Below are 27,841 nucleotides of genomic sequence, written 5' to 3'. Positions count from 1 at the left end.
GTTTCTTCTAGCTTTATAGGCATCTCCTTCTTTAGTTTAGGGAAATTTTCTCCTATGATTTTTTTTGAAAATATTTTCTGTGCCTTTGAGCTATGATTCTATTTCTTCTATTCTTATTATTCTTGGGTTTGATCCTTTCATGGTGTCTCAGGTTGTGTTTCTGGAATTTTTAGGTTTAACATTTTCTTTCACCAATGTATTTATTTGTTTTATCGTATCTTCCATGCCTGAGATTCTCTCTTTCATCCACTTTGTTCTGTTAGTGACGCTGTATCTGTACTTTCTGCTCGCTTACCAAGATTTTCCAGTTCCAGTTCCCAGCACTTGGGAGGCAGAGGCAGGCGAATTTCTGAGTTAGAGGCCAGGCTGGTCTACAGAGTGAATTCCAGGACAGCCAGGGCTATACAGAGAAACCCTGTCTTGAAAAAACAAAAATAAAATAAAATAAAATAAAATAAACAACAACAAAATAAGACTGAACAAAATGTATAGCTAGTACAGGTTTCCAATCTATCATGATGTCTATTTCCTCAGTAGGATGCTTGTCCAAAAAGGAGAATTAATTGATGGTTCTGGGCAGTAGGCATAGTATGCAGATATCAAGTTTCTCTTCAGTTGTATGTGTAATGAACAGGTGACATTCCATGCGCTACTAGAGAAGGCAGATGAGGGCAGCTTACTAATGAGCATCCACGTCTATGAAAATGTGGGAATCTGCCTTCTCCTTCACTTTGTAAGCATTTTCCTTCAAGACTAGGATTACATAGGGACTTTGGAATACACAGCCCTCCATAGAGCATCTGTGCCATGTTCCTCCCCTCAAGAGGCTCTGCAAGAAGAATTGGAAATTTATTAGAGCCAGAGGTAGAAATAGTTCAAGGAGACACTGTTGTCTGCATGCAAGGCATTGCATATATTAGCTCACACTGTAGGAACTGTGACAGCATCCACAAGACTTCGCAAATTCTCAGAACCCCAGCTTGGAGGAGAACCAGGCATGGTGGAGAATGCATTAATTCCAGCATCTAGTGAGTTCATTGTCAGCCTGGACTACATAGTGAGTTCCAGGACAGCTAAGACAATCTATATAGAAAGACCCTGTCTCTAAAAACAAAAACAAAAACAAAAATCCCAGCATGGACAGGGGAAAGTGGGCGATGTGGGTGAAGTCTCACCCTTAGCTGGGGAGCTATTGGTATTTGATAGCTGGGGGGAGGGTATATTCTTCTTTAGTGCTCTGATATGGTGCACATTCCAGGGCAGGCCCCACAGCCAAAGGGAGCTGGGACCACAAACTGGACTGGAATTGATGGGGAAGGGAGAGATGAAAGAGAGAGAAAAGAAGGAAAGGAAGAAAGAACACATAGAATTGGCCAGATAGGGGGGTGGGAGATGTGTGACAATGATCAAAACACACTGAGAAACTTTCAATGAATAAAAGATTATTTACAACATAAAAATCAACAGTGTTAATGACTTAATAAGCATGTTTCAGTTTTCCTCTTAGCTATTAGGTTTATTTAACAAGCTTCAGGGGCACAACTGAGCAATATTACTGATTTGATCCTCTAAGCTAATGTGGCTACCTCCTAGCCAGAACCCCCAGGATACTTAATTTTAGCACTGATCTGGCTCTCTTGCCTCTACAGTTTCTCACGAACTCTCTCTCTTGTTATCTCTACTTCTTCCCTCTCGTGCTCCGCCCCTGGCTGGAAGAAGGTCCAGCCCTAGTCCAGCCCCTGCTTAGTCATTGGCTGATGAGCTAGCTTTATTGACCAATCGGAATAATGTTCATACCACACTGGGACAGGAGAGTCTCTGGATTGCAACCAGATATCGGAACACAGAAATCAGCATTTAAATAATACAAGAATAATCTTTATGCAAAGCTCAATAACACTGTGCCTATCCAGTGGATTCCACCTTTTATCTTGGAATAAACACCTGCCTCCCAGTTTCTCTCTGATGTAGAAAGATTGGTGGGTAGTGATAGGTCTGAGTTTAGCGCAGACCCTCTGCACTCATCACTTCGCTGGCTGACGTCTGCTGAGGTTCTCTGTTGAGCGCCCCACGCCACCATCAGCACCCTGGCCGTGTGTTCTTGACTGATGTGTCTATGTCAGCACAGGTGTTTTCTAGATCAAGATGATCATTAGGAACTCTGCCCCAAAGCATCTTGTGCCTATTTTATTAATCCTTTTATTATTCTCTTCTATTTATCATCTTGGGAATGGAATTAAGTGGAATTTAAAGAAAGTCAAATTAAAGATCAGGCTGCATTTAATATTTTGACTTTGCCTACAAAGTATCACTTTGTTCTGACCTCCTTTAGCCAGTTAGAGTATGTGACAGCTTAACAGTATGGACGACAGGAGACCTTTGGGGCTATAGCGTCTTCATTAGACTTGAACCTGCATCTGTATGGTACCTGGTGTGAGTGTGAATGCTCTGTCCTCCTGTGTTAGAAAAGGACCATAGATACCTTAGTTTTGTACTTCCATCATAGTAATGGCAGGCACTTTGTGCATGGTGCATAATCTGCCTGTATTATCTAAGTACACTGTAGCTGTCTTCAGATGTACCAGAAGAGGGCGTCAGAGCTCATTACGGATGGTTGTGAGCCACCATGTGGTTGCTGGGATTTGACCTTCAGAAGAGCGGTCGGTGCTCTTAACCACTGGGCCATCTCTCCAGCCCCTACCTGTATTCTTAAAGACCTCTGTCTAGTATACTTAATTTTAAGTAGTATGGGGTTTTAATCTTGTCTTATTTGATTATAGTATTTTAATTTGATTTCACAAAATGCTAATTACATATATATGTGTGTGTGTATATATATATATGTGTGTGTGTGTGTGTGTGTGTATACATGTGTGTGTGTGTATTCACTTCCATAGGCTTGTGTACATTCACATTTATAGGTGGTTAAAAAGACATGTTTATGGTGCATCAGAATGGGTACCAAATGTACAAAGAGCTATCCCCACAGTGAATGACAACATATAGATAATACATTAATAAGCAAGATTATCTGTCAAAATTTAAACGTTTTATATTCCTTGCTGACATTTTAGGTAATTCTGTATTTTGAGATTTCAAATACTAAGTCAGCTTTCCATTCCCTGCAGATTCAGTTCATGATGAACTCTAGCGCGGGTCCAGAAGATGAAACGTGATAAAAATCCGCCACCTGCTGGAGACCTGTGGAACTGCCACGACTAGTAGGCCATTTCATTCACGTTGTTGTCATGAGGTTGACTGCTCATAAGCTTTATTTAAACACATGGAAAGTTGTAAATAACCTCATTTATGTGATTGGTGGACTAGTCCTTTTACCAGCACTTAAGGTGCCGCCGCCGCCGCCGCTGCTGCTATTGTTGTTGTTGTTGCTGTTTTCACCAGCTAATTTGATGTTCTCAGATGTCCTTGAAGGTTTTTGAAGGTCCTTGTTGGTTTAGTATTCCAGCTTCAAGTACACCTATATTTCCTTACTCAAAAAATGCATTTAAAATTACAGAAATTTGTACTTTTTAAGAAAAAGAACTCATAGCTTTCTCTGAATTATTTAAAAGCAAGCCCATTTTATACTTTAACAATCATTAAATGGAAGTCATATTGCACTGTAATCATTTATCTTAAGTCATAGATTTTAATCTTGTGCTATATTTATGTTCTTCTGGATGTTTGGTAGGCATAAGCCATACTGTATGTTTATTTAAAAGGACTAGATATATATTTCACAGAAATAGGGTAAAGGACGTTAAACTGTGTATGCCTATAGAAACTAAGTAAAAGTTTTCCCTGCTGTGTTTAAGTAAATAAATAGGAATACTAAATATTTTTAAACTACTCAAATACTCTATATTTATAGCATCTTGGGACTAAAACATACCTCAGTATCTTTTAAATGTCACCCGCCCAAGTGTGATCTAGATGTATAACCTGTAGCCCCTTGGCTACATGTGTGTGCTGGGCTGTATACATCCCAGGGATAATTCTGACTAAGGCCCAGCATGGCAGGAGATGCAGCATCATGTTGCAGTAGGAAAAGAATGGACACCTCTGACAGGTCCCATGTAACCACGGGAATTCCTCCTCCTGTTTAAAAAGCTCTCCAGATCCTTGAGAAACAGCTCATAGAGCCTGGTGGCTGCCCAGTTCCTCACCTAGAGATGGGCCGGCTCATCTCAGGACAGGTTCGTACACAAATTCCATACTGAGGCAGTTCTCTGTGCCTTGGCTTCTTTCAGCTCTTCAGAATTAAGATTGTAATCCTGAGTATCTGATGGTATAGCCTATAGAGAACTTGAAAAATACACATATTTACCCATTCTCTGTGACAGACTATCCAAAATAAACAGTTTACGGAAGAAAGGGTTTTTCACTCAGGATTTCAGTCCATGGACACTTTCCCACATTGCTTTGGGCTCCTCCCTTATGAGGAGGAGGAGGCTCACCTCAGCACTGCTGGGAACCATGAGATGAGAGAATGGGACTAAGGTCTCTGTGCCCATGAGGGCACCACCAATAACCTTCTTTACTGGGTTTGATCTCTTACAAGGTTCCATCTCCCGCTTCACAGTAGGTGGCCCTTCAGCATGGAACCTTAGGGGACAGTTACGATCCAAACCTGAGCAATCCCTTCCCCTGGCCACTCATTCCAATTAAGACAGTACCTTCCATTCCCTCCTCGCTCACTGTATTACTTAAGACATCTCAAATTATATTGCAATTAATTTCTGACATAAAATATCAGATTTGAAGCTGGGTGGTGGTTGTGCACACCTTTAATCCTAGCACTCAGGAGTCAGGGACAGGTGGATCTCTTGAGTTCAAGGCAAGCCTGGTCTACAGAGAGAGTTCAAGGACAGCCAGGCCTACACAGTGAAACTCTGCCTCTGGGGGGAAAAATTTTTTTTTTGATAGCTTCCTTTTCTCATCTTGTGATTTGAAAGATTAATTTACATGTCTCATTTCTAGATGAGTAACATGCTGGAAAATCCAGATTTTTTGAATTGTGTCTTTCTTTGCAAGGACATTTTTAAATAAAATGACCTGGGTTGGATAGTTTTATGTCAAGCTGACAGAATCTAAAGTCATCTGAGAGGAGGGAGCCTCAATTTAGAAACTGTCCTTATAAGATGGGGCTGTAGGCAAGCCTACAGGTAAATTTTCTTGAGATTGATAGTGGGAGGGCCAAGCCAATTGAGGGTAGTTCCACCGTCCCTGGGCTGCTGTCCTGGGTTCTGTTAAGAAAGCAAAATGAATAAGCCATGAGGAACCCTTCCATTGCCTCTGCATCAGCCCCTGCCTTCAGGTCCCTGCCATGTGAGTTCCCATTCTGAAATTCTTCAGTGAACACTGTGAGAGTGTAAGCCACATAAACCCTTTCCTCCCCAACTCGCTTCGGTTATTGTGTTACATGGCACCCATTGATAACCCTAACTAGGACAGAAATCGGCACCCGGAGTGGGCTGACGCTGTGGCAGACCTGACCACATTGTCTTAGGGGAGATGATTAGAGGTTTTGGATCGCTGAAGTGGTCTTGTAGGAAGTGTTCCCCATGTCACACACAAGCTGCTTTCTAGAGGCTGTACAGCCTGCTGGTAGCCAAGCTCAGCAATGTCCATCTCCCAGGTGTTGCTCCTCCTAAAGACATGAAGTGGTCAGGGAGAGCAGCTGAGGTGTGGCACCATCAAGAGGGCACAGGAGAGGCTACTAGGGAATGTGCAGCCCAGTTGCAGCAGAGACCCCAGCGTTTTGGAGTCAACAGAAGCACGGGACAAACAGCAACAGCAGCAGCTGTGCAGTGGAGCTGGTCTGAGCCTAGAGGACAAGCTGTGTGTGCCGCAGAGAGCAGAGGCAGGGGAGTGACCCAAGCCCCTGCAGGAGTCCAGAAGATCATGAGTGAACACTGGGCATTGAGTTAGTTATACAGGTGGAGTTGTGTCTTGCTTTGATCTATGACTCTGCCCTGGTTCTTCCCTCTTGAAATAAGATTTTTTTTTTAACACTATAGGGGCCTAACTTGAAAGACTTATGATTTTAAGACTCTGGATTTTTTTTAAGACTGGATTTTTAAAGTGTTTGAATTTGTAAGATTGTAAAATGTTTTATATTGTGATGTTTGCATTAATGTGTGATCTTGGAAGTGAACAAAAAAGGTAGCGGCTTTACAGTGATGTGCTTGTATGTCAAATTGATAAGGGGTCAATTAAACTGGATACTTTTATGTCAACTTGACAAAAGCTAAAGTTATCTGAGAGGAAGGAACTTCAACTGAGAAAATACCTCCATAAAATAGGCAAGCCTGTAGGGCATTTTTTTTAATTGTTGCTTGATGGGGAAGGGCCCAGCCCATTGTGGGTAGTGCCATCCCTGGGCTGATCTTCTACAAGAAAGCAGGCTATGGAAGCCAATAAGCAGCACACCACTATGGTCTCTACATCAACTCCTGCCTCCAGGTTCCTGCCCTGTTTGAGCTCTTGTCCTGACTTTCTGCAGTGATGAACAGTGATGTGGGAAGGTAAGATAAGGGTTGCTTAGTTATGGTGTTTCCTGGGGGGGGGGGGACAGAGAACCTTTACATTCTGTAACTGAGTAGTTTCTACTTTCTCCAGCCCTAAAGAACAGTAGGACACATTTACCCAGGCCAGGCGGTGGTGCTGCATGCCTTTCTACCCAGCACTCTGGAGTCCTAGACAGGTGGATCTCTGAGCTCAAGGCCAGTCTGGTCTACCGAATGAATTCCAGGAGAGCCAGGGATTTACCAAGAAACCCCGTCTTTAAAAAAACCCAACAACAACATCCACGGACACTCCAGAACAACAACATAGACTAACGCACCAGAGTGCTGGACTCAAAGGTACTGATGACTCCGTGTGAGAAGCGAGAACTCTGGTGCTGCCCCAGCCTTTATCTCCACCACTCTTACTGTAGTGGATTTAAGTGAAAGCAAAGCTCCAAGGAAATGAAGAGAGTTTGAAAGCAACCGACTTTCACAGCTTAGTTGTTTATGACCAACGATGAAGCTGGGATGGTGGCTTGAGCGCGAGCATCAGACTCTCAGGGAGCCGAGGCAGGCTTTTTGAAAGAATGATTACAAAATGGAAAAAAGAAAGCAACTGAAGAGAAGTGAGGAACTACAACATTTCCCGTGAGAGAGGGATTTCCAAAGGCAGGTCACTGAACCTGCTTGGGTTTTGCTTCTTTAGGGCCATGGCTTAAAGCAGACAAAAGCAGGAAGTGTGCATGCTGAGATGCTCAGAGTCTGTCTGCTATGCACCCAGCTCCCTCCCACAGGAGGAGGGAAAACAGTTGGCCGGAACTGAGGGCGAGCGTGTGTGTGTGTGTGTGTGTGTGTGTGTGTGTGTGTGTGTGTGTGTGTGTGTGTGTGTGTGTGTGTGTGTGTGTGTGTGTGTGTGTGTGTGTGTGTCTGCTGAGGGAGTGTGTGTGTGTGTGTGTGTGTGTGTGTGTGTGTCTGCTGAGGGAGTGTGTGTGTGTGTGTGTCTGCTGAGGGAGAGCCAGAGGCTCTGGGAAAACAGTTGGCCGGAACTGAGGGCGAGCGTGTGTGTGTGTGTGTGTGTGTGTGTGTGTGTGTGTGTGTGTGTGTGTGTGTGTGTGTGTGTGTGTGTCTGCTGAGGGAGTGTGTGTGTCTGCTGAGGGAGAGCCAGAGGCTCTGGGAAAGAATACTATGTCCCCTCTGTTTCTCTGTCAGGCAGCGCCGGAACTGAGGGCGAGCGTGTGTGTGTGTGTGTGTGTGTGTGTGTGTGTGTGTGTGTGTGTGTGTGTGTCTGCTGAGGGAGTGTGTGTGTCTGCTGAGGGAGAGCCAGAGGCTCTGGGAAAGAATACTATGTCCCCTCTGTTTCTCTGTCAGGCAGCGCCAGCCTCATTTACCTGCTGACATCTCTGCTGTCATGATATCAACACTACCACTATGGATTCAGAAGTTTCTAACCTTTCTATAAAAGTTCTATATAAATTTAAGTATTTTGTTTTTCCTTCAATATAAAATATATAACTGAAATTAGTAAAACTGCCTTTTTTGTTTCCAGAAGCTATGGTACCATGCATGCCCTTCCTGTAACCATGACACAAGTGAACTGTGTCAGACGAAGCCACCTGTTACACTTCAGAATGAAAATGAAAGAATAACCTAGTTTAAGTCCCACTTTTCTAGGGCATGGTGTTCTCTGCTCTTCCTGGCAAACTCACATAAATGAAAGCCCTTCATCAACTCTGTCCCTGATGCTGTGTGAAATAAAGGTAGAAACAGACTTCTAAGATGGACTTTCTTAAAATTTTAAGTCAAAGGCTAAACATGAATAAGAAGCAAGTAGTGGATATGACCATAAATATTTTTATTAAATGTGAAAATACACGGGCATAAAAATATTGCCCATATTCATATTGCCCATATTGACACATGTAAGCCCAAGTTGAAATAATTTTAGTTCTTTTTTTATTAAAACACTAAATTGAGATGGATTAAGTAAGATGTGTCCCATTTAAAACAAATATAAACTTAAGAGTAATAATTTAACGTATCAAACATCTTGAATTTTTACCTCCCCTGTGCCCTGCATTTCTTTGCACAGGTATTTCAACCATAGATAGTGCAATAAAACCTGTTGTTACTATACACAAAGCCACGCAGTGGCTAAATTTTACTCTTAAATCATTCAGCAAATGAGATCATCTGTTTAAAAAAAAATACCTCCCCTTTGAACATCATTTGAAATTACAGAATCAACTCTGCCACTAATAGAAGAGAAATGATACGATCTGGAAAAGATGAGCTCTTAGCGATTACCATTTCCCTCCCTCCTCCTACAGCAAAGTCCAGTACAGTCAAGCAAACCATCTTGGCCCCCCACTTACCCAGGACGTATCTGTAAGGCAGGTCGGCACCCACAGGGCCTGCGGAGTCACAGTTACCTAGTACAGCTTGCCGCCTTCATGGCACATGCCAGCTTCTGACCCAGGAATAGATAACGGTGACCACTGACATTTTTTACTTAGTTATCTGTAATCCTCTCTCACACTCGTTTTGGGGATGTGTTTAAGTTTGGTATTTTTGAAATGGGGCCTAAAGTCACAGTGACATGCTATTGCAGCCCCACATTCTGGGATTACAGGCCTGAGCCACCATGCCTGCTTATGTTAAAAAAAAAAGAATTTTAATTCCATTCATTATCAGAACTCCAGTGACAAATCTGCATACTGCTATTTAAAAACAGACTTTTAACACTCACTACATTTTTAACTTAAGACGTTACATCCAATTCACATTAATAAACCACTGAGATGTTTTTCAGGTTTTCTTCTATTCACAGTAAGAAAGAGTAAAGTTTTAGAGCTGAGAAATAAAAGGAGTGGCCCCGTGGCCCCACAGCAGGTGCCTTTCCTTCTTCCAGAGCGACGAGCACTGGACACAGCCCAGTGACACTGTACTTAGGAAGCTCACCACAGAGGAGGGGACGTCTATGGACAGAACGGAGTTCAGCCAAAGTGACCTTTGGTCATATTTTTCCCAGAATTACTACACAGGTTACCTGCAGTTCCTAAACAGAGAAATTGGAATGTGGAAGTGGCTCTGCAAACAGAGGGAAAGACAAAGGCAGAGAATGCTTTTTCAGTAATGTGGTTCCACAGTGCCTGCCTTGCAATGTCAGGCAGGTAGCAGAAACTACTGTTCTGACGCTGTGACTCGCCTGGGGCAGGCTGGACACCCCTACCTCACTAATGAGCACAGGAGGGTTACCTCACTAACCTCCTGCCACGGCATATGCCTTTGGCACCAAAATTTGCAATGACAAAGCCTAATCCTCAGTTACTTTGGGTTGTTACAAGTAGGAAGGGGAAAAAAAGAGAAAAAGAAAACCCTTCTGGGAAGCAAGTTAGGAGGTAGCTAGATCTGGGACCTGTGTCCATGCAGCCCACCTTCAACCCACACTACGGGCAGCTGACATCGCTCTAAGTGGGAGTGTAAGCACCGAGATGCCTCCTTTGTTCTGCTGGTGAACACTGGGCTGTGCAAAGCAGAGGTGCCGTCACTCCAGTTCACAACTGTCAGTGACATCACAAAAGGAGTGAGTCAGACTGAAAGACAACGTCAGGTAAGTAGTTAACATAAGATTACTAAGATCTGAAAAACACACAAAAATGTTCTTTTATTTTTCATTCAATGTTTCACACTGGCTTGAACTGATTTAATATTTTGGTGGAGGCCCTGGCACGGAACTCACTATGTAAACCAAGCTGGCTCAAACTCTTAGGAATCCACCTGCCTCTGCCTGTCTCTACAGCTAGGATAAAAGCTGTGAGTTTTCTTGCCTGCCTTGAACTGTGAGACACTGAAGCAAAATGAAAGCTGAAAGGTATTTTGAAATGCATTGTTAAGTGTTTTGGTAAGAAAAAGGCTCCTAAGTAGAGGCAAAAAGCACTTAAAATGTTTTGCCCAACTCAACTTATGTAATTCATGTTCTTGCAGTTAACAAAATCTTTTTCTATATCTGCTCAAGTTGATATGACTATAGGTTAACAAAATGATTTGTGCTTGGCTGCTACATTCATGCTTCCTTCCCACAATTAACTAAAATGTTTAATTTCATAAAAGCAATATATTAGACCTTTATGCTTAAAATATCTCACAATGTTTAAAATTTTTTTTTCTAGAATAGAGGCAATAATTCTTACCAGAGTAATTCTTCTAAGTTTTCAACACAGCATCAGTAGTTCCATAAGTATTCAATATTCTTGTTTAGCAACAGATTTTTAAGGCAAAAATTATACAGTATACAAATACTGACTAGTACATTTCTTAAGTATCTGCTTTAAAGTAAGAGGGACGGGAATGTCTCAGGAGGAAGTGCCATCTTATTAAGTGAATGATAGAAGGTACACAGCCAGAGTTGAATCGATTTGCAAGCCTCTACTTTCTTCTCACAGAAGAAACAGCCAGGGAACAGCCAGTCCAAAACCCAGCAAGGAAAACAACAGAGACAGCTGCCTCAGCGCACTGCTTGCGAGAGGCAACCATAATGCTCTGCCCATGTTGACAGAGCAACTTTCCACTTCTAACCAATTTTGTGACAGGGAATTTCGACCAAACAACTTGGAACTTCACTTTCTTAAAAAGCATTTCAAACTGACTTTCAACAGTGTTGTCTAGAGAACCACAGAGCCGCTTTCATATACTTTAACTTACTCTGTTTAGTTTAACAATTAAATTCAAGTGAAATTGGTATTCTCCTATAGATATAAAACAACAACAAAAATACTTCCAGTCTATACCTGGACATACAGCCTACCACCTGCTGGTAAGTTTCCTGGAAGACGGTCTCCCCTCCTGCAGTGAGAGCTGAGGACACTGGTACAGAAATACTTGCAAGTGAATGGACTGACCAAAGTCTAAGCATAACTGTTCCTCCAAAAATGAAGCTCAGCTGTCCACACTCCTTTAAGAATACTGAGACACAATCCACCAAAGATCACAGCTCCTCCTCACGGTTAATACACAGCCTGCATAGAATCTGTCTGCTCCAGGGTTATCAATGTCTATTTAACGCTTTTCTGAACACCTCCACAGGATAAGTATCTCAGACCACTTCTCCCAGAAGTCACAAATTAGTATAGGCTGCTTCGTCAGAAATACGGTTAGCTCCTTGCTTCCCACCTTGACAGGCCCATCAACCTTAAGTCTACAATAAGCTCAGCTTTTTTTCTTTAAAACAACTCTTTGGTCATGGACAAACTAAAAGATTTGTTCCATTTTGTTTCCATTAGAATCCCAAACAAAATTTGTTTTTAATGTTAAAAATAATAATAAAGAAGAGGAGCAGTAAAATAGCTGGTTTAATTGAAGTGGAACTTAAATCTGAACGGTCCGCCTGAGCTGAAGGGGTTAAACCCTTGCCATGAGTTCCAACTTCTGTGGAAGGGGTTGCCACCACCTCCTTGTTGACTCTCTGCATCAAGAGGATCTTCTCCATCATCAAACTTCTTTCTCATTTCTAGAAAAGAAAACAGCAAGTTAAGTCCCACATATTAATCTAAGATATGGGTACGAGGCTTTAATACTCAAATCCATACCTTCTCATTCCCATCTTGTAGAAAGCAATTGCAAAGACAACTCCCAAAGTCATGCTGGGCACCGAGCAGCTCGTCACAACTCTTACACCCAGATGAAGTCCATCAGGCAAGAGCCTCACTGAGTCCCCTCCACAAACTAACTAAGGAGCTTCCTGGAGCTATCTGGCCAACAGGTGGAACACAACATTCCATAAGGCTGTTTCCTCCCGAAATGTAGACACGTGAAGAACACAATGAGGCACTCTCAAGATTGGTGGGAGGGGACAGGACGCCCTTAACACCTCCAAATTCCTAAGGAGGAGCCTGGCTCTGCTCTACAAGTACACAGCACTACAATTTGCAATGCCCTTTGCATCTGAAAAGCAGACCAACACCTACTGTGTTCAATAACAAAGTGCTTACTAGAGTACAACTAGGGACAAAAGGCATTTCAATGCTGTAGTATATAAATGGATACACAGAAAAGATTTGCTCAAGAGGCAAAACTTGATTTCCTCATTGTTAAACCTTTCTAGCTGAAATTAGAATGCCCACCCCCATGCATAGCAAAGGCACAGAAGAGCAGTATGGACGAATCCTTAGCCTGTCTCCTTCACATACTTGTCAACCAGAATGTCTGTTCACGTGACTTGGAGCAAGACTGCTGCTAACGTCCACGGAGGCACAACAGGCCCTGCTGATGATCTAGGCTCCTCTCATCTTTTGTAAGCCAGCTTGACGTACTGGGTTCCTCACCAAGCTCCTGAGACACTTAGAAATTTAGTACCAAGAAAGCTAACAGGAGTCTAAGAAATTTGTGTGTTATGTTCAGTGTTGTTCTTTCACATGATTGCAAAAATAAAAAACCTAAGAAGTGAGAGGAGCTTGATCAAGAAAGAAAACATATTCCATATTCACTATTCTTTCCACTACACCATTTCTCTGAGAGTTCTCACACTGAGGCAGAAAGAGGCTGGTGAGACCACAGCACTCAGCAGCACCCACAGCCCTCCAGCTCGCCCATGCCACTCCACACATCATTGGCCCCCTGCCTGGGATGGGAACAGGCAGAGAGGCTCACTCACTGCACCACTTCAAGAGCAAAGGTACCTGGGTCTGAGAGGACTTCTTTAGCAGCTGCTATGTCAATGAACTTTTTCTCTGCTTTTTTCTTTTCTTCTTCATTCTGGAAATTATCTGGATGCCACTGCAGTGCTAACTTTCGGTATGCTTTAATGATTTCTTGTTTTTTGGCATTTCTAAAGGATGGAGGAAATTATTTAGTTAATTGTCAAGAAAAAAGTATTCCACATTCAATATTCTTTTTACTACACCATGTACCTGAGGATTCCCAAACTCATGTAGAAGAGAAAGGGTCCAATTTCTTTTCATTAAAAAACAAAACAAAACAAAACACACACACACAAGAGCTGTGCTGATAGACCTGTTTCAGAACTCAGTGGTAGAGAGCTTGCCTTGCATATATATCAACCTGAGGTTCATCACAGCACAACAAACAAATACTATAAGCTCTGTGTGTGTGACAGGGAGGAAGGGAGAGAGGGAGGGAGAGAGGGAGGGAGGGAGACCTGACTGTACACAGCCTTCTTTTTCTAGAAATTCCAAAGATGTAAGTCAAAGATCAAAAACTTAGCATACTGTTCTAGACAGTCAACTTTGTTTTTCCTTCCTTTTTGGGCCATAGGGATGGGTGGGGGCAAATACTGAGAATTGTATGCAAGGCAAGTCCACTATCACTGAGCTAAAACCCAAGGCTTCCTGAGACACTCACTAAGCATCTTAGAATACAGTACAGGTCTTTACAGCTGTCTCTTTCTAAGTCTCCACACTACCAGGATTTAGGTTTTTCTGGGCATTAAAAAGACTTTCACACCAGAGATGGTAGTGTAAGCTTTAATCCCAGAAGCACACAGAGGAGAGGCCCAAGAGTCCCTCTGAGTTTAAGGCCATTTAGATCTTCATTGTGACTTCAGGCCAGTCAGGATTATACAGTGAGACCCTGTCAATCAGAATAAAGCGCACACACACATACATAAACTCTATTTTGAACCCCTTACTTTAGGTTAAGTTTACTTAATACTACAAAAGCTGACAGCCTACTTGGGTCTGTTTTTTTAGATAACAATTTTTATTTTATGTATATATTGCTTGCATGTGTGACCATCATGTGTATGCAATGACAGAGAGCCAGAAGAGAAGGCCAAAACTGGAGTTAGAGATGGTTGTGAGCCTTATCATGCATACAGGTACTGAGAGCTGAACCTGGGTCCTCTGCAAGACCAAGTGCTATTAACCACCAAGTTCTCTCTCCACCCTGGAAAGTGGGTCTTATAATAACAGTACAACTATAACTTTAGGCCCAGGGGAGGGCTTCATTTTCCTTCCCACTCCAACCAAACTAAAGTGTAAGTCATTGTGTTAATCTTTTGTCCCAAGAGTTGAGGATAGGAACTATTGGTGCCCCAGCCTTCCTTCACACCAGCTCCTCTCTATTAGAGCTCTGCTGGTCTTTATAAAAAGGCTGCCTGTAACATACTGAAGACAGTTCATGATGCTAAAGTTTGTTAGAAATAATAAGACTGAAATAACATGAGTAAACAAAGAGAACCAGGATAAGACAAAAAGAGCTACATTAGTTTTAAAGCAGTTGATTAAATACAGCATGCAAGCTGTAATAACTCACCTTTTTACTCCCAAGATTTTATAATAATCTCGTTTCTGTGACTGCTTCAGTAACCGCTGGGCTTTCTCTAAGCCTTCCCGAATCTGCTGGTCATTTTCATTGTGCTCCTGAGCAGCTTCATAATCCTGAATGGCTGTCAAGACATGTTTAGGATAATGCTGTTAGGGAGAATTGCTATTCAGTGCCGTTATGTATTCTACCAACACAGATCGAAGTCCTCATTGTCAGCCCTCACCCACTGCTGCTTCTAAGAGCCTAAAGAGTACCATTTTCATAATTTTGTTTAAACTTAATTCTTAATTGAGAATGGGGTTCTCGCTCCTGTCTGACAGAACTCGCTGTGGCTGCTTTACTTGCCCACCCTCCCATGTCGTCTCCCACACCCCCTTCAAAGTAGTTTGAAATTATACAGAGAAGTCTTACCACCACTAAGACTTAAATGAGCACTGCACCGCAAAGAAAGTAAGACAATTTCCAATAAACTCACAGACTCTTCCCTTAGACTCATAGACTCACTATCCCTGGGAGTCTGAAATCTAGATGTGACTAGACAATGACTAGAAACTGGCCTTCAGTAACAGCCCTGGGTGCTGGGTCTCTGATGTGGCCGAGTTGTAGAACTAAATTTACTATGTCAGTTTATAGAATCTTAAAAGTTTCCTCCAGAACTTAATTGGTCCTTTGCACTTTTCTTCCTCCATGAAGCACATCTTAGCCCCTGAGTACAACTACAGACTATGTGCAGTGTGCTCTACCAAGACTGGGCTTAGTCAGGAAAGCTTGGCACACATATTCTAAACAAACAAATTAAAGGATTTTGAGACCAAATTCTATTATTTGTGGAAAAATAGTGAAGAAAAAGAAATCTCTTTGGATAACATTTATCTATCTTGGCAACAGTTAACTGTATAAAGAGTGAGAGAAGAAACGTGAACAAATGATACAATGACAACTTAGCACTGAGAATGAGCCAACAGTATCACTAGACAAGCCACTGTGAGCAGCTGACCTAGAGGCTGCCCAACTTATACCCTTGTGGCGTCCTAGGATACTATTACTGAGATTCAGCTACAGGGGATTTCTTCCAACTTAGTTCATAAACTATCACAAATACTAGTGAGGTTTAATTCACAGCTAACATCCACAGCACTGACCACCCTAACCTTGGAACACGTACTCTCTGAAGGGATGAGAGCAAAGGGTTAAGATACACAGACCTGCTATTCAGACACATTTTTAACTTAAAACACATTTACATTCTTTTTTTCCCCCCAAGACATGGTCTCTGTGTAGCCCTGGCTGTCCTAGAACTTGCTCTGTAGACCAGGCTGGACTCGAACTCAGAGAGATCCACCTGCTTCTGCTTTCTGAGAACTGGGACTAAAGGCATGCACCACCAATGCCCAGCTCACATTTTCATTCTTAAATTTAAAAACTGTTATTTCATTTAAAATTGAGGGCTGGGGGAAGTGCCCCACACAGCACATGGGAGGCCAGGGAACACCTACAGTGGTTCTCTCCCAAACTGAATTCAGGTCAGCAGGCTTGCAGCAGGCACCACTGCCCACTGAGCCACCTTACCAACCCCATCCGCCAAGTCTTCTAAGTCGTATTTATTAAGTTACAGTATGCATATTTGTCTTACTATAAAAAGTGTACAATTATTGGTTGTTTCCTGTATGCACATGATTAAAAACAGGGACTGATTATAACCTAAAATACTTCCCACAAGCATACAGTAGCTATGTAATTTTTGTTTTATTTCCTCAGATTCCACACTATGGGAGGTAATCTTTAAAATGGTAAACAATACATGATTCAAGTCTGCCTCACATGCACATGTTCCTGCAAGGCCAATCTACTATTAAAAATAAAAGTTAAAATGATATAAGGAGGGTGGTGTGTTGGAGAGAATGGGAGATTAATTCTGATTAAAATCCATGGGAAATCATCAAATAGTTTAAAAATTAGAAAAGAAAAAACCCTAATTAAATGTTCATGTAGTACTGTTAGAAATGTGGTAAAAGACGTTACATGTAATGTGTTCCATCTTTCAACTACTGTGTATGCTCCAGGATTGCCAATTTTTGAGGTCCTCATAACATCTAGTAGCAAGGCCTCTTAGCTCAGTGTACCCTAATATTGCAGAGCTAGGAGCTCACAGAATCATCCTGCTAGACATATGTATGTGCACTGTGTAGGTAGGTAGGTAGGTAGGTAGGTATGATACGATACATATTTCCATATTCCACTGACCTGGTTTCAATCAAATTCTTTCTCTTACTTCAGATGCTATACCTATTATGATCCACTAAGACAGAATAATTACGAATTTTTCAAATTCTTAGCCATCTGCAGATAAATGTGTTCAAAATAAAATGCAACTGACATGTGCTGGTGTCATACAATTTAACTGTTAGACACCGCAGGTCAAAGTCCTCTCCAGGTTACCTTCATCGTACATTTCCTCTATTAAGTAGGCCTCGGCTCGGTCTTTCAGAGCATTCACATTGTCGGGCTCCATCTGTAAAACTTCAGAACATATCCTAATGGCTTCCACGGGCTTCTCATCCTAAAAGCAAAAGTAAGAAAAGAAAAGATGGACTGGAGGTGCGCCTCAGTGGTAGTGCTTGTCTGTCAAGCACAAGTTCCTAAGTTAAGTACTCCATGCCAAAATAAACTTAAAAACAAGCATTGTGAGCCAGAGTGATGGCTCAGTAGTGTGTGCACTGAACAAGCATGCGAATTTTAAGTCCATGTGGCTGCTGTTCCCTGTCTGGGAGCGTCAGCTGTTACCTTAGAGAAGCAGTGGCAGATCCTCTCCTTCGAGCGCACTGTGTACTCAGCAACACTGGGCTCTGTTTTCATGACTGATTCATATTTGCTGGTTGCATCTGTGTATCTATGAAATAAGCAACCAGTGAGTAACTAGGAGACTATTTCCAAAGCTGCAGACCACCCTCTCCTTTCACTGCGTGGCTTAGTAAATGGAAAGAGCACAAGACCTGCCTTCAAATAAATTCTCTAGCCTTAATCCAGAGAAACCTGTTGAATACAGAGACAGAGTCTCTAAAGCATGGGGCTGGGGGGAAAGACAGGAGTCTCTAAAGCACGGGGCTGGGGGAGCAGTGGACAACACGTGTCAACAAGACTGATGACGACCTGAGGTTAATCCAAAACTCACAGGGTGGAAAAAGCCCCAGACATATTCTCCAGGGCATGTATTTGCCTACACTCACAACTAAATAAAAACAGTTTAAAGCATGTGGCTAGGGCACACAGGCAGTGCAAAGTTAAATGAGGAGACTCTGTGGGAACTCATTCTCCATTCTTAGGGGAACCCAGCGGCAGAGCTGCTTCAGGGCCAGCCATGCTCCTCTAACTCCAGGAAACTCGCTACTTCACCAAACTAGCTAAGTGCTCTGTCACTGGCAAACACTTGTTCACGTCTCCCCAGAAAATGTTCACAAAACAGACCGCACATGCACACGCACGCACCCTGCCACTGAGCTGTCACTCCAACCTAAGACGTACAAGTGAAAGAAAGCAGCATCATTCAATGGGTGATCTTTAGTGAGCGAATGCTAAGTGACAATAGTGAATAGTGATGCCATGGTAACATTCACCAACACATAGAAAGGGAATATTAATTTAAGAAGCTGGGTATATGCCCAGAGATTGGAGAATACAGGCTCATCTCAAACGTTTACATTGGTTTTGTTTCCATTTCTTTCAGACTCTTTAAAATGGCAAAACTATAGAAACAAAGAATATAGTCACTGTTACTAGAATCTAAGGATAGCTAGGGACAGGAAAGTAGTTGTGGCTATAAAAGGCAACCTAAGAGGGACTTTAGTAGTGATAGAATTAATCAACATCTTGATCCAAGACATTAGTTTGCAAGACACTAGAGGAAATTGTGTAAAGCATTCTCCTGACAGCTACAGAGGCGTCAGAGGAGTGTGGGGTATCAGAGGCCACCTTCTACTAAGCAGTAGTGTGCACAAAGTCTTCTCTCCAACAGTCCTGGCCCAGCCCATCAAGCCCCACACCCCAGTGCTGGCACCTTGTGAGAGGACAATTTAACTATCTACCACCTTACTCCAGAGATTTTCTGACTCCAGGCCCTCACGGCTACAGACCGGGTTAAGGGCTCTTCTGCTTCTCCTGTAAAGTTCCACTCTAGCACTTTGCTGTCAGCTCTATACGCCAGCACTGGTATTGATCGATATGCCTCCCACATAAACCTTTACGACTAAACAGTGCAGTCACATTTCTGCACTCTCAGTGCCTAATGCACAGAAGACGACAAACCTGAAATAGCATATGGCTGCTAGTAAGGATGCTATGCAGTTACTGTTACTGAGGTCTTGCCGGTTTCAACGTGTGTATACAATCCTGGTGGTGTTGCTAAGCTCAGTGCATCTGGGTCCTAACCAGGCAGATAAGGAAAGGCTCTTACCTGCCATCTCGGATCAGCTCTTCAGCTGACTCAATCAGCTTGTTAAGTTTCTTCACTTGCTTATAGTGTGCAAAACACCGCTTGTGATCCTGGTCAAGTTTCAGACATTCACGAACTTCACTGCTCATATAATTTTTAAAAAGAGAAATATTCCAAGTTAAGATAATTATTGAAGAGTTCTCTGTATGAAGCAGAGAAATCATCATTAAAGTATTCTTCTTTGGGATGATGAAAACATGCTGACACATGGTCTCATAGACACAGTAATCAAAATGGCACAGACTTATGCATTGGATACTCCAGTTTAGCTTCAGTAAGTAAAACAGCATCCTCATATTAGTAAGACTATTTCAGGCAGATTAACTGTAGGATGTATAAATTATATATACATAATACCCTAGGGGTAACCCAAGTGGATATTCAAGTGGATATAGGATATAAGTATTTTTAAAAGCTTTAATATTTCTATTGACATGATATGAAACCTTAGAAAGACTAGCTATGGATGTGAAGGAGCTGACCTGAGAGACAGCTCATGGTCTCCTAGCTGGTAGTAGAGTGTGCTGATTTTGTAAAAGGCCTCTGTGTTGTCACTCTTCAGCTTTGAAGCAGCCTTTAAGTCGCTGATGGCTTTCCTGGGCTCTCCTTCCTTTATGAAGCATTCTGCTCGCAGTTCACGCAGTTCTGCATCCCAAACACAAACCTTAAGAAACAAAAGAACTAGACTTTAAGACACATAGTTATACACATTGACTCTTGCACCCTACACATTCATGAACACACTCATATACACAAAACCCCTCAGTCCATGTGATCTGGTCACTGTTTTATAAATGGTGTCAAGAACCCTGACACACTTACGGGAGACGATAGAGTGTGATAATCTCTCGAGTGTGTCTTAAACTCTCAGCAGGGAGAGGAGATGCACATGCATCGAAGGCCTTCATCCTCAGACTACAGAGTTTACAGCTCTGACTATCAGAAAACATAGCATTGGGATGCTGAGTTCCAGCCAAGCTTAGTGCACAATGAAACCTTTCTCAAGAGAGAAAGAAAGAGGAAGAGGAGGAAGAAGAGAGGAGGAGGGGAAGGGAGAGAGAGAAAGCCTACAGCATTCACTATTAGATTATTCCCACTCAAACATTTGAAGAGAATCAATATAATTAATAAAAACTGAGTTCTTTTTTGTAAGTCTTGACTTGTCCTGTTTGCTGAGGCAGGATGCCATGCATACTGCTGGCCTCCCATGCCCTATGATCCAAGATCCAGCTAATTCAATGCCAAGCCTCCCACTGTGGGCACTGCAAATGCGGGCAAACTCTACCACCTGAGCTATATCCCCAGCTGCCATCCTAGGGTCTCAGAAAAATGCTGACAATGCATTGATCACTACATTAAATATTTTTAAGATGTTACATCTTTCCTTCCTTGATAATAAATCCTTATTTTAAAAAAAGAAAAAAGGGGCTGGTGAGATGGCTCAGTGGTTAAGAGCACTGACTGCTCTTCTAGAGGTCCCGAGTTCAGTGCCCAGCAGCCACATAGTGGCTCACAACCATCTGTAATGGGACCTAATGCCTTCTTCTGGTGTGTCTAAAGACTGCTACACTATACTCACATACATAAAAAAATAAATAAGTGGGGCAGTGGTGGCGCACGCCTTTGATCCCAGCACTTGGGAGGCAGAGGCAGGCGGATTTCTAAATTCAAGGCCAGCCTGGTCTACAGAGTGAGTTCTAGGACAGCCAGGGCTCCACAGAGAGACCCTGTCTTGAAAAACCCAAAAATAAATAAACAAACAAACAGAATTCCTCTATGTCCTATCACATGATTTCTTCTATAAAATTATCAAGTAAGAGCCAGCAAGATATTTTAGTATGTGAAGATGCTTGCATACAAGCCTAGGGGCGGGTCTAACCGCCACGACCCACATAAAGATGGGAGAAGGAAGCTGATGCCACAGAATGAATCTTTGACCTCTTCAAGGGCATCACAGTACACACAACTACACACACATCATCATCATCACACACACACACACACACACAAATAACTTTAATTATCAAGTGAATCCATATATCACATGTTTACTGCCAATATTAAGTTAAAGAGCTGTGAAAATGGTAATTGCACTGATTATTTCCATTTAGGCTTTCTTGTGAAATCCTTCTGAGGCAAGGAAATCCTAAACTTGGTGCTTCCTGTTGTAGTGCTCTCTCTCTGCCTTCTCCCTTAGAAGGTTCTCACTGTGAAAGTATTCCTCTTTGTTTTCAAACACCATCTTTCCTTCCTCTTTAAGTAATGGGTCTTTTACCCATTGTCTAGCATAGTACTCTCCTAAGAGCAGAGGCAGGCAGATCTCTGTTGAGTTCGAGCCAGCCTGGTCTAGCTACAGAGAGTTTTGAGTTAACTAGAGCTACAAAGAAATAGAAAGACTGTCTCAAAAAACAAAACAACAACAAAATGTAATTCTCACTAGCAAGTACTAATATTTACTAAAAAAACACATTAGTTCCAAATTTATATGACCAATTTTTAAGAGCTAAGAGCACAAAGGTCAGACTGCACCCTCTCTTGGTTTGGTAGTCAGTTTCTAACACGAGCCTTACTCTAAAAAGTAGTGCCAGACTCGTCATCAGCTGCAGGACCTGAGAAACTTACCTCTAAAATCTTATCAAGGAAGGTTATAGCAGCAGTGTAATCGGCACCGTCAAAGGCGTCGAGCGCTTGGGAGCGCAGCCGCTGCATCTCGTCAGCTTTTACAAGCTGAGACTCGGCTTCCTTCTCCTCCTGCTCACTGGGGTTAGATTTGAGCTGCAACCAAACAACAAAATACAAGAGTTAATCTTACAAATCCAATACCTATGACACACACACACACACACACACACACACACACACACACACACAGATCTTACCATTCCAGATACCACGGCACAAGCCCTGCACGGAAGAGCCAATCAGACCACGCCCACAAACTGAGACAATAGGAAGGGTTGCTGATATTGGGTGATTCATTCCACACCAGCAGGGAACACACACAGGAGTAACACGGATCGAAGTTTTGCCATTCCTCACTGACAAAGTTATGAATACTTTCCTACGTATTTTATAACCAGTTGACCTGTAACATTATTTACATATATATGTTGTATGTCACAGTATGAGTGCAGACAGCGGAATCCCATATGTGGGCTCCAGGGATTGGTCAGGCATAACAGCATGCAGCTACCCACTGAGCATCTCGGCAGGCCTTTTAGGATTACTTTCCAATAAAGTCTAAATCAATGAACAAGTTAGTTACCCAAATCCTGAATTAATCACTTTCCTACATGCTCTGTGCACTTCCTTAACAATGAAAAGAAGGTGACATGTATCAGGGCATGGCAAGGACTCTCACGTGTAAGAATCAGCAGGCACTATCACAAGTACAAGTTCCCTTTCAGTGCTGGGACCTGAACCCAGGCCCTCACGCTACCACTGATTCGTACTCCTAACACTTTCGTGACTGCTCCGTGATACATAAATTCACAATGAGGGGAGCTGTAGCTCAGAGACAGAATTCTTACAGAACGCTATAACAACTAAAACCACAATAATTCGTTTCCCCTTGAATTACACACCAGCCCACTTTAAAATGTGAACATTCTCTACTAAAATTAGTTATAGCTATTAAAGTACCTAAATTTGATCCATTTGAGGTAAAAATAAAATTATAATTTAGTAGAGTGCTATGTTTATTTACATAATCTGAGTTTTTAGGTTATATAGACACAAGGTAAAAAGGCAAATGAAATATTAGGGAGAAGCTATAAACAATATTATTAGATAAGGTTATATCAGTAATTCATAGAACTCAAAAACAATACCTGCTAGGGAAAAAACAGGCTAAGGCCTTTAACATAAAGAACTTGCCAGCAGGTACACAGAAACACACTCCACATCCCTTCTCATCAGGGAAAGACTGATCAAAACCACAGAGACGCCGCCACCTTACACTTATTGGGAACCCACTGCAGAGCTTAGGGCCTAGAATGTCCCCCCGAAGGAAGGTAGGTAGGGGTGTGTGTGGTGTGTATGTGGTGGTGGTGGGGGGGGGGGGGGGAGATCTCCTCAGGCCACACTATGGCCACAGTAAAATGACTGCAGCCTGACTGACTTGGTGCTGATTCGAAGCTCCGGAGGCTGGACCAAGCCAGTTTATTTTAGACATTTAAATACAGTATGATTTCAGAAAAAAAGTTTCTTAGTAATAATTATCCCAATCCTATATCAACAATAAAGCTTAAGGCATGACTGCACTGAAACTCTCACAAAGTACATGTGACCTCTACCATAAAAATGGGTTCTATAGTTTAAGAGCCTAGGATCTGGTGTGGTCTCTGACTGCGATGGGCACAGAGGGCAGCAGGCTAGAAAGGACATGTCACAGTTCCCTAAGGATGGGTTGTGTTGGCTGTGAAACAAAGCTAATGATAAAGTCTAGGGAGAAAGAGTCTCAAATAAACATTCTGGGTGGTTAGGGTAAGGCCTGGCTCTACTTAGCAAAGGTCAGCAGGTAACTAACGACATCTACTTCCAGACTTCTGGGTGGAAGACAGGTACCCACATCCGCCATTAGGAGGACCCTGAGTGATCAACACTTTTGTTGTCTGCAATGCTTATGTATCTGTGTGCTCCATGCATGCCCTCCACACAAGGGCCCGTCTGTTAAAGGGGCTTTTCATTAATCCTCTGCTTGATGCTGTTGGGAAGTACTGGAAATCTTAAGAGGAAAGGGCCTGTAGACATTTTAGGTCATTGGAGGCAAGCTTCAAGCCTGTTTCCTGACCCTGAGGCAGACAGGCTTCCCCCTCCATGATGGATTGCCTCAGAACAGAGGTAAGAACAAGGGGCCAAATGAGCATGGACTGAAACTTCTCAAAGTATGAGCCAAAATAGGCCACTCCTTCTCAGTTACCCCATGTACTCTGTACAGTCAAAGAGAGCCCAGCTAGCAGGAAGTGGGATGTCTCATACATAGAAAAGGAAAGCTACTGGCAGACAGGTAAACTGGTGCAGCAATTTGGGGAAACAGTATGTAGGTTTTGAAAACACAACTGCTATATGACCTGCTACCCTTCTCCCTGCATAGTGAGGAAAGGAAACCATCACTTGGCAGAGTTATCTGCATGGAATGTCCAGTGCAGCACTATTCATAACAGCCCAGATACAGAACAACTTGGGTATCTAGAATAGCTCAGCCTGGGGATCCCCCAATGTCACATTCATTATCATTTACGTAGCTCCAAGTTCCTTCCAACCAAGGATTGGGGTATTGCTGTGATAGGCCTGGCCATGTCTTTGTTTGAGGAGTAGGGACTTTGGGGCTGTGATTAGAAAATCAGGGGAACGATATAAGTAGGGCTTACTAGGCCATCCCCAGTAGGACCGTGAAGGACGGTGCTGCTGAAGGTGATGTGGACTGTGGCCTGGCCTAGGAGTGTCCACAGGAGGATTTTAGTTTATAGTGTAGACACTGCTCCTGGGATATTCTAGTAAAGAACGAGACTGCTTCTGCCCTGTCTCAAGTGTCTGACGGATGATGAAGTGAAGAAATTTAGATGAGTTGCACAGAGGAAGGAAATCTCTCTAAACAGCTTAGCATACACTCTACCTTGTGATTCACTCTTATGGAGAGTGTTTGATCAAGTGCAGCAAGCTTAGAAAGGAAAAACATAAAATGTATCGAATTAAAGGCGCACCACGAAATAGAATAGTAAGTAAAGTCCCATGTAGAAGCTAAGTCCCTTGTTCCAGGAGATGTACAGATTAATGGAGTGGTGACCTTGGGGCAAGATCCCACCCAGCTAAACTTACTGCTTATGTGTTTGCAGTTGAACAAGGGATGGTTATACAATGTTAGTGTTTTCATTTGGACATAAGGAGATATAATTGCGTGTCAAATTGACAAGGGACTGATTGTGATGGCTATTACCTATATATATTCTGCTATTAATGGAGGGTTTATTAAGAACTTACCAAAGATTTATACTTGACTTTAAAATTAAATTGCAATTGACAGCTATTTACCAAATATCTAATTTTTACCACAATCAAAATTCAGGTTTTTCTTATACATTGTTGGTAAGAATGCAAATTAGTATAGACACTGTGGAAAACAGTATTGAGGTCTTCCAAAGGCTAAAAAGTAGACCTACATCTGAGCAGCAGTATACTACCTGAGTATATCTGAAAGACAATAAATCAACATACAGAGGCACCTGCATACCCATGTCTTCTGTGACATGCAGAGGCACCTGCATACCCATGTCTTCTGTGACATGCAGAGGCACCTGCATGCCCATGTCTTCTGTGACATACAGAGGCACCTGCATACCCATGTCTTCTGTGACATGCAGAGGCACCTGCATGCCCATGTCTTCTGTGACATACAGAGGCACCTGCATGCCCATGTCTTCTGTGACATACAGAGGCACCTGCATACCCATGTCTTCTGTGACATACAGAGGCACCTGCATGCCCATGTCTTCTGTGACATACAGAGGCACCTGCATGCCCATGTCTTCTGTGACATGCAGAGGCACCTGCATGCCCATGTCTTCTGTGACATACAGAGGCACCTGCATGCCCATGTCTTCTGTGACATACAGAGGCACCTGCATGCCCATGTCTTCTGTGACATGCAGAGGCACCTGCATGCCCATGTCTTCTGTGACATGCAGAGGCACCTGCATGCCCATGTCTTCTGTGACATACAGAGGCACCTGCATGCCCATGTCTTCTGTGACATACAGAGGCACCTGCATACCCATGTCTTCTGTGACATACAGAGGCACCTGCATACCCATGTCTTCTGTGACATACAGAGGCACCTGCATGCCCATGTCTTCTGTGACATGCAGAGGCACCTGCATGCCCATGTCTTCTGTGACATGCAGAGGCACCTGCATGCCCATGTCTTCTGTGACATGCAGAGGCACCTGCATGCCCATGTCTTCTGTGACATACAGAGGCACCTGCATGCCCATGTCGTCTGTGACATACAGAGGCACCTGCATACCCATGTCTTCTGTGACATACAGAGGCACCTGCATACCCATGTCTTCTGTGACATACAGAGGCACCTGCATGCCCATGTCTTCTGTGACATGCAGAGGCACCTGCATGCCCATGTCTTCTGTGACATACAGAGGCACCTGCATGCCCATGTCTTCTGTGACATACAGAGGCACCTGCATACCCATGTCTTCTGTGACATACAGAGGCACCTGCATGCCCATGTCTTCTGTGACATACAGAGGCACCTGCATGCCCATGTCTTCTGTGACATACAGAGGCACCTGCATGCCCATGTCTTCTGTGACATACAGAGGCACCTGCATGCCCATGTCTTCTGTGACATACAGAGGCACCTGCATACCCATGTCTTCTGTGACATGCAGAGGCACCTGCATGCCCATGTCTTCTGTGACATACAGAGGCACCTGCATGCCCATGTCTTCTGTGACATACAGAGGCACCTGCATGCCCATGTCTTCTGTGACATACAGAGGCACCTGCATACCCATGTCTTCTGTGACATGCAGAGGCACCTGCATACCCATGTCTTCTGTGACATGCAGAGGCACCTGCATGCCCATGTCTTCTGTGACATACAGAGGCACCTGCATACCCATGTCTTCTGTGACATGCAGAGGCACCTGCATGCCCATGTCTTCTGTGACATACAGAGGCACCTGCATGCCCATGTCTTCTGTGACATGCAGAGGCACCTGCATGCCCATGTCTTCTGTGACATACAGAGGCACCTGCATGCCCATGTCTTCTGTGACATACAGAGGCACCTGCATGCCCATGTCTTCTGTGACATACAGAGGCACCTGCATGCCCATGTCTTCTGTGACAGTATTCACAAAGGCCAAGACTCAGAGTCAGCACTGATGCCCATCACAGAGAAACAGATTCAAAATAAACGGTATGCATACACCATGAACTTACTCAGTCATAAAGAACGAAGCCATGTTATTTACAGAAAATAATTGGATGGAGCTAGAGATTACATGTAAAGTAGGTGGCTGGTCACCAGGCTCTGAGAGCCTTTCTCACTCCCCAGCACTGAGATTCTAGGTGCACAATGTCAATCACACAGCCTGTTACAGGGGCACTAGGTCCTCATACTTGGGCAGCAAGCACTTATATATATGTGAACCATCTTCTCAGTCGCAATATTTCATTCTTTAAAACAAACCAGCACATATCTCATTACTGTACAGTCTGTCTTTCTTGTGAATAAATGGTAAAATTATTACGGACCCCGAAGAGTTGTTTGAAAGTAAGTCCCCTCATTCACCGTCAGTAAATGTTTGTTTCTGTGCCTGTTTTATACCCACATACCCCGGATGCTGTAACAAGCTACTGAGTGAGAATCACAAGTGCAAATTGTCCCAGAAGCCTCCTCGACTTGAGGCTATGCATCATGTTCTGGCCAACGTTACTAGATGGCCATGGAGGCTACGTTAAAGTGAGTGAGCCTGTAAGGACTGAGTTATCACATATATCAACTGCGGGCATAGTATCTTTCAACTGTTAAAATGATGCT

General features: G+C 43.0%; 2 protein-coding genes across 15 annotated transcripts in view; one reads left to right on the top strand and one right to left on the bottom strand.

The window, feature by feature from the left end:
• The window catches only part of Uggt2 (UDP-glucose glycoprotein glucosyltransferase 2), a 117,791-nt gene extending 109,755 nt beyond the window's left edge, over positions 1–8,036 (top strand). For 9 of the 14 annotated variants that reach the window (XR_003950882.1, XR_003950881.1, XR_001781137.2 and 6 more), the window contains 2 exons: positions 3,129–6,527; positions 6,622–8,036. Coding sequence is in view for 1 of the 14 variants with exons in the window: in NM_001081252.2 (NP_001074721.2) it covers positions 3,129–3,151 (23 nt within the window). In the remaining 13 variants the exon portion in view is untranslated. Of the gene's footprint in view, positions 1–3,128 lie in introns of all 14 variants that reach the window. The other 5 variants (XR_001781138.2, XR_001781143.2, XR_003950891.1 and 2 more) reach the window with 3 other exon arrangements.
• Positions 8,037–8,339: 303 nt separating this feature from the next.
• Positions 8,340–27,841, bottom strand: part of Dnajc3 (DnaJ heat shock protein family (Hsp40) member C3) — a 43,771-nt gene continuing 24,269 nt past the window's right edge. The window contains exons 5-12 of the mRNA NM_008929.3: positions 21,901–22,053; positions 19,761–19,942; positions 19,240–19,359; positions 17,574–17,679; positions 17,229–17,349; positions 14,778–14,910; positions 13,184–13,332; positions 8,340–12,015 (exon numbers count right to left, since the gene is read on the bottom strand). Of these exons, the coding sequence (NP_032955.2) occupies positions 11,858–12,015; positions 13,184–13,332; positions 14,778–14,910; positions 17,229–17,349; positions 17,574–17,679; positions 19,240–19,359; positions 19,761–19,942; positions 21,901–22,053 (1,122 nt within the window). The 3' untranslated portion in view covers positions 8,340–11,857. The remainder of the gene's footprint in view (positions 12,016–13,183; positions 13,333–14,777; positions 14,911–17,228; positions 17,350–17,573; positions 17,680–19,239; positions 19,360–19,760; positions 19,943–21,900; positions 22,054–27,841) is intronic.

This window comes from Mus musculus, chromosome 14 (assembly GCF_000001635.26).
Source record: "Mus musculus strain C57BL/6J chromosome 14, GRCm38.p6 C57BL/6J".
NCBI lineage: Eukaryota > Metazoa > Chordata > Mammalia > Rodentia > Muridae > Mus > Mus musculus.
Note: the sequence above shows the minus strand (reverse complement) of the source record. Positions and strands in the feature narration are given on the sequence as shown.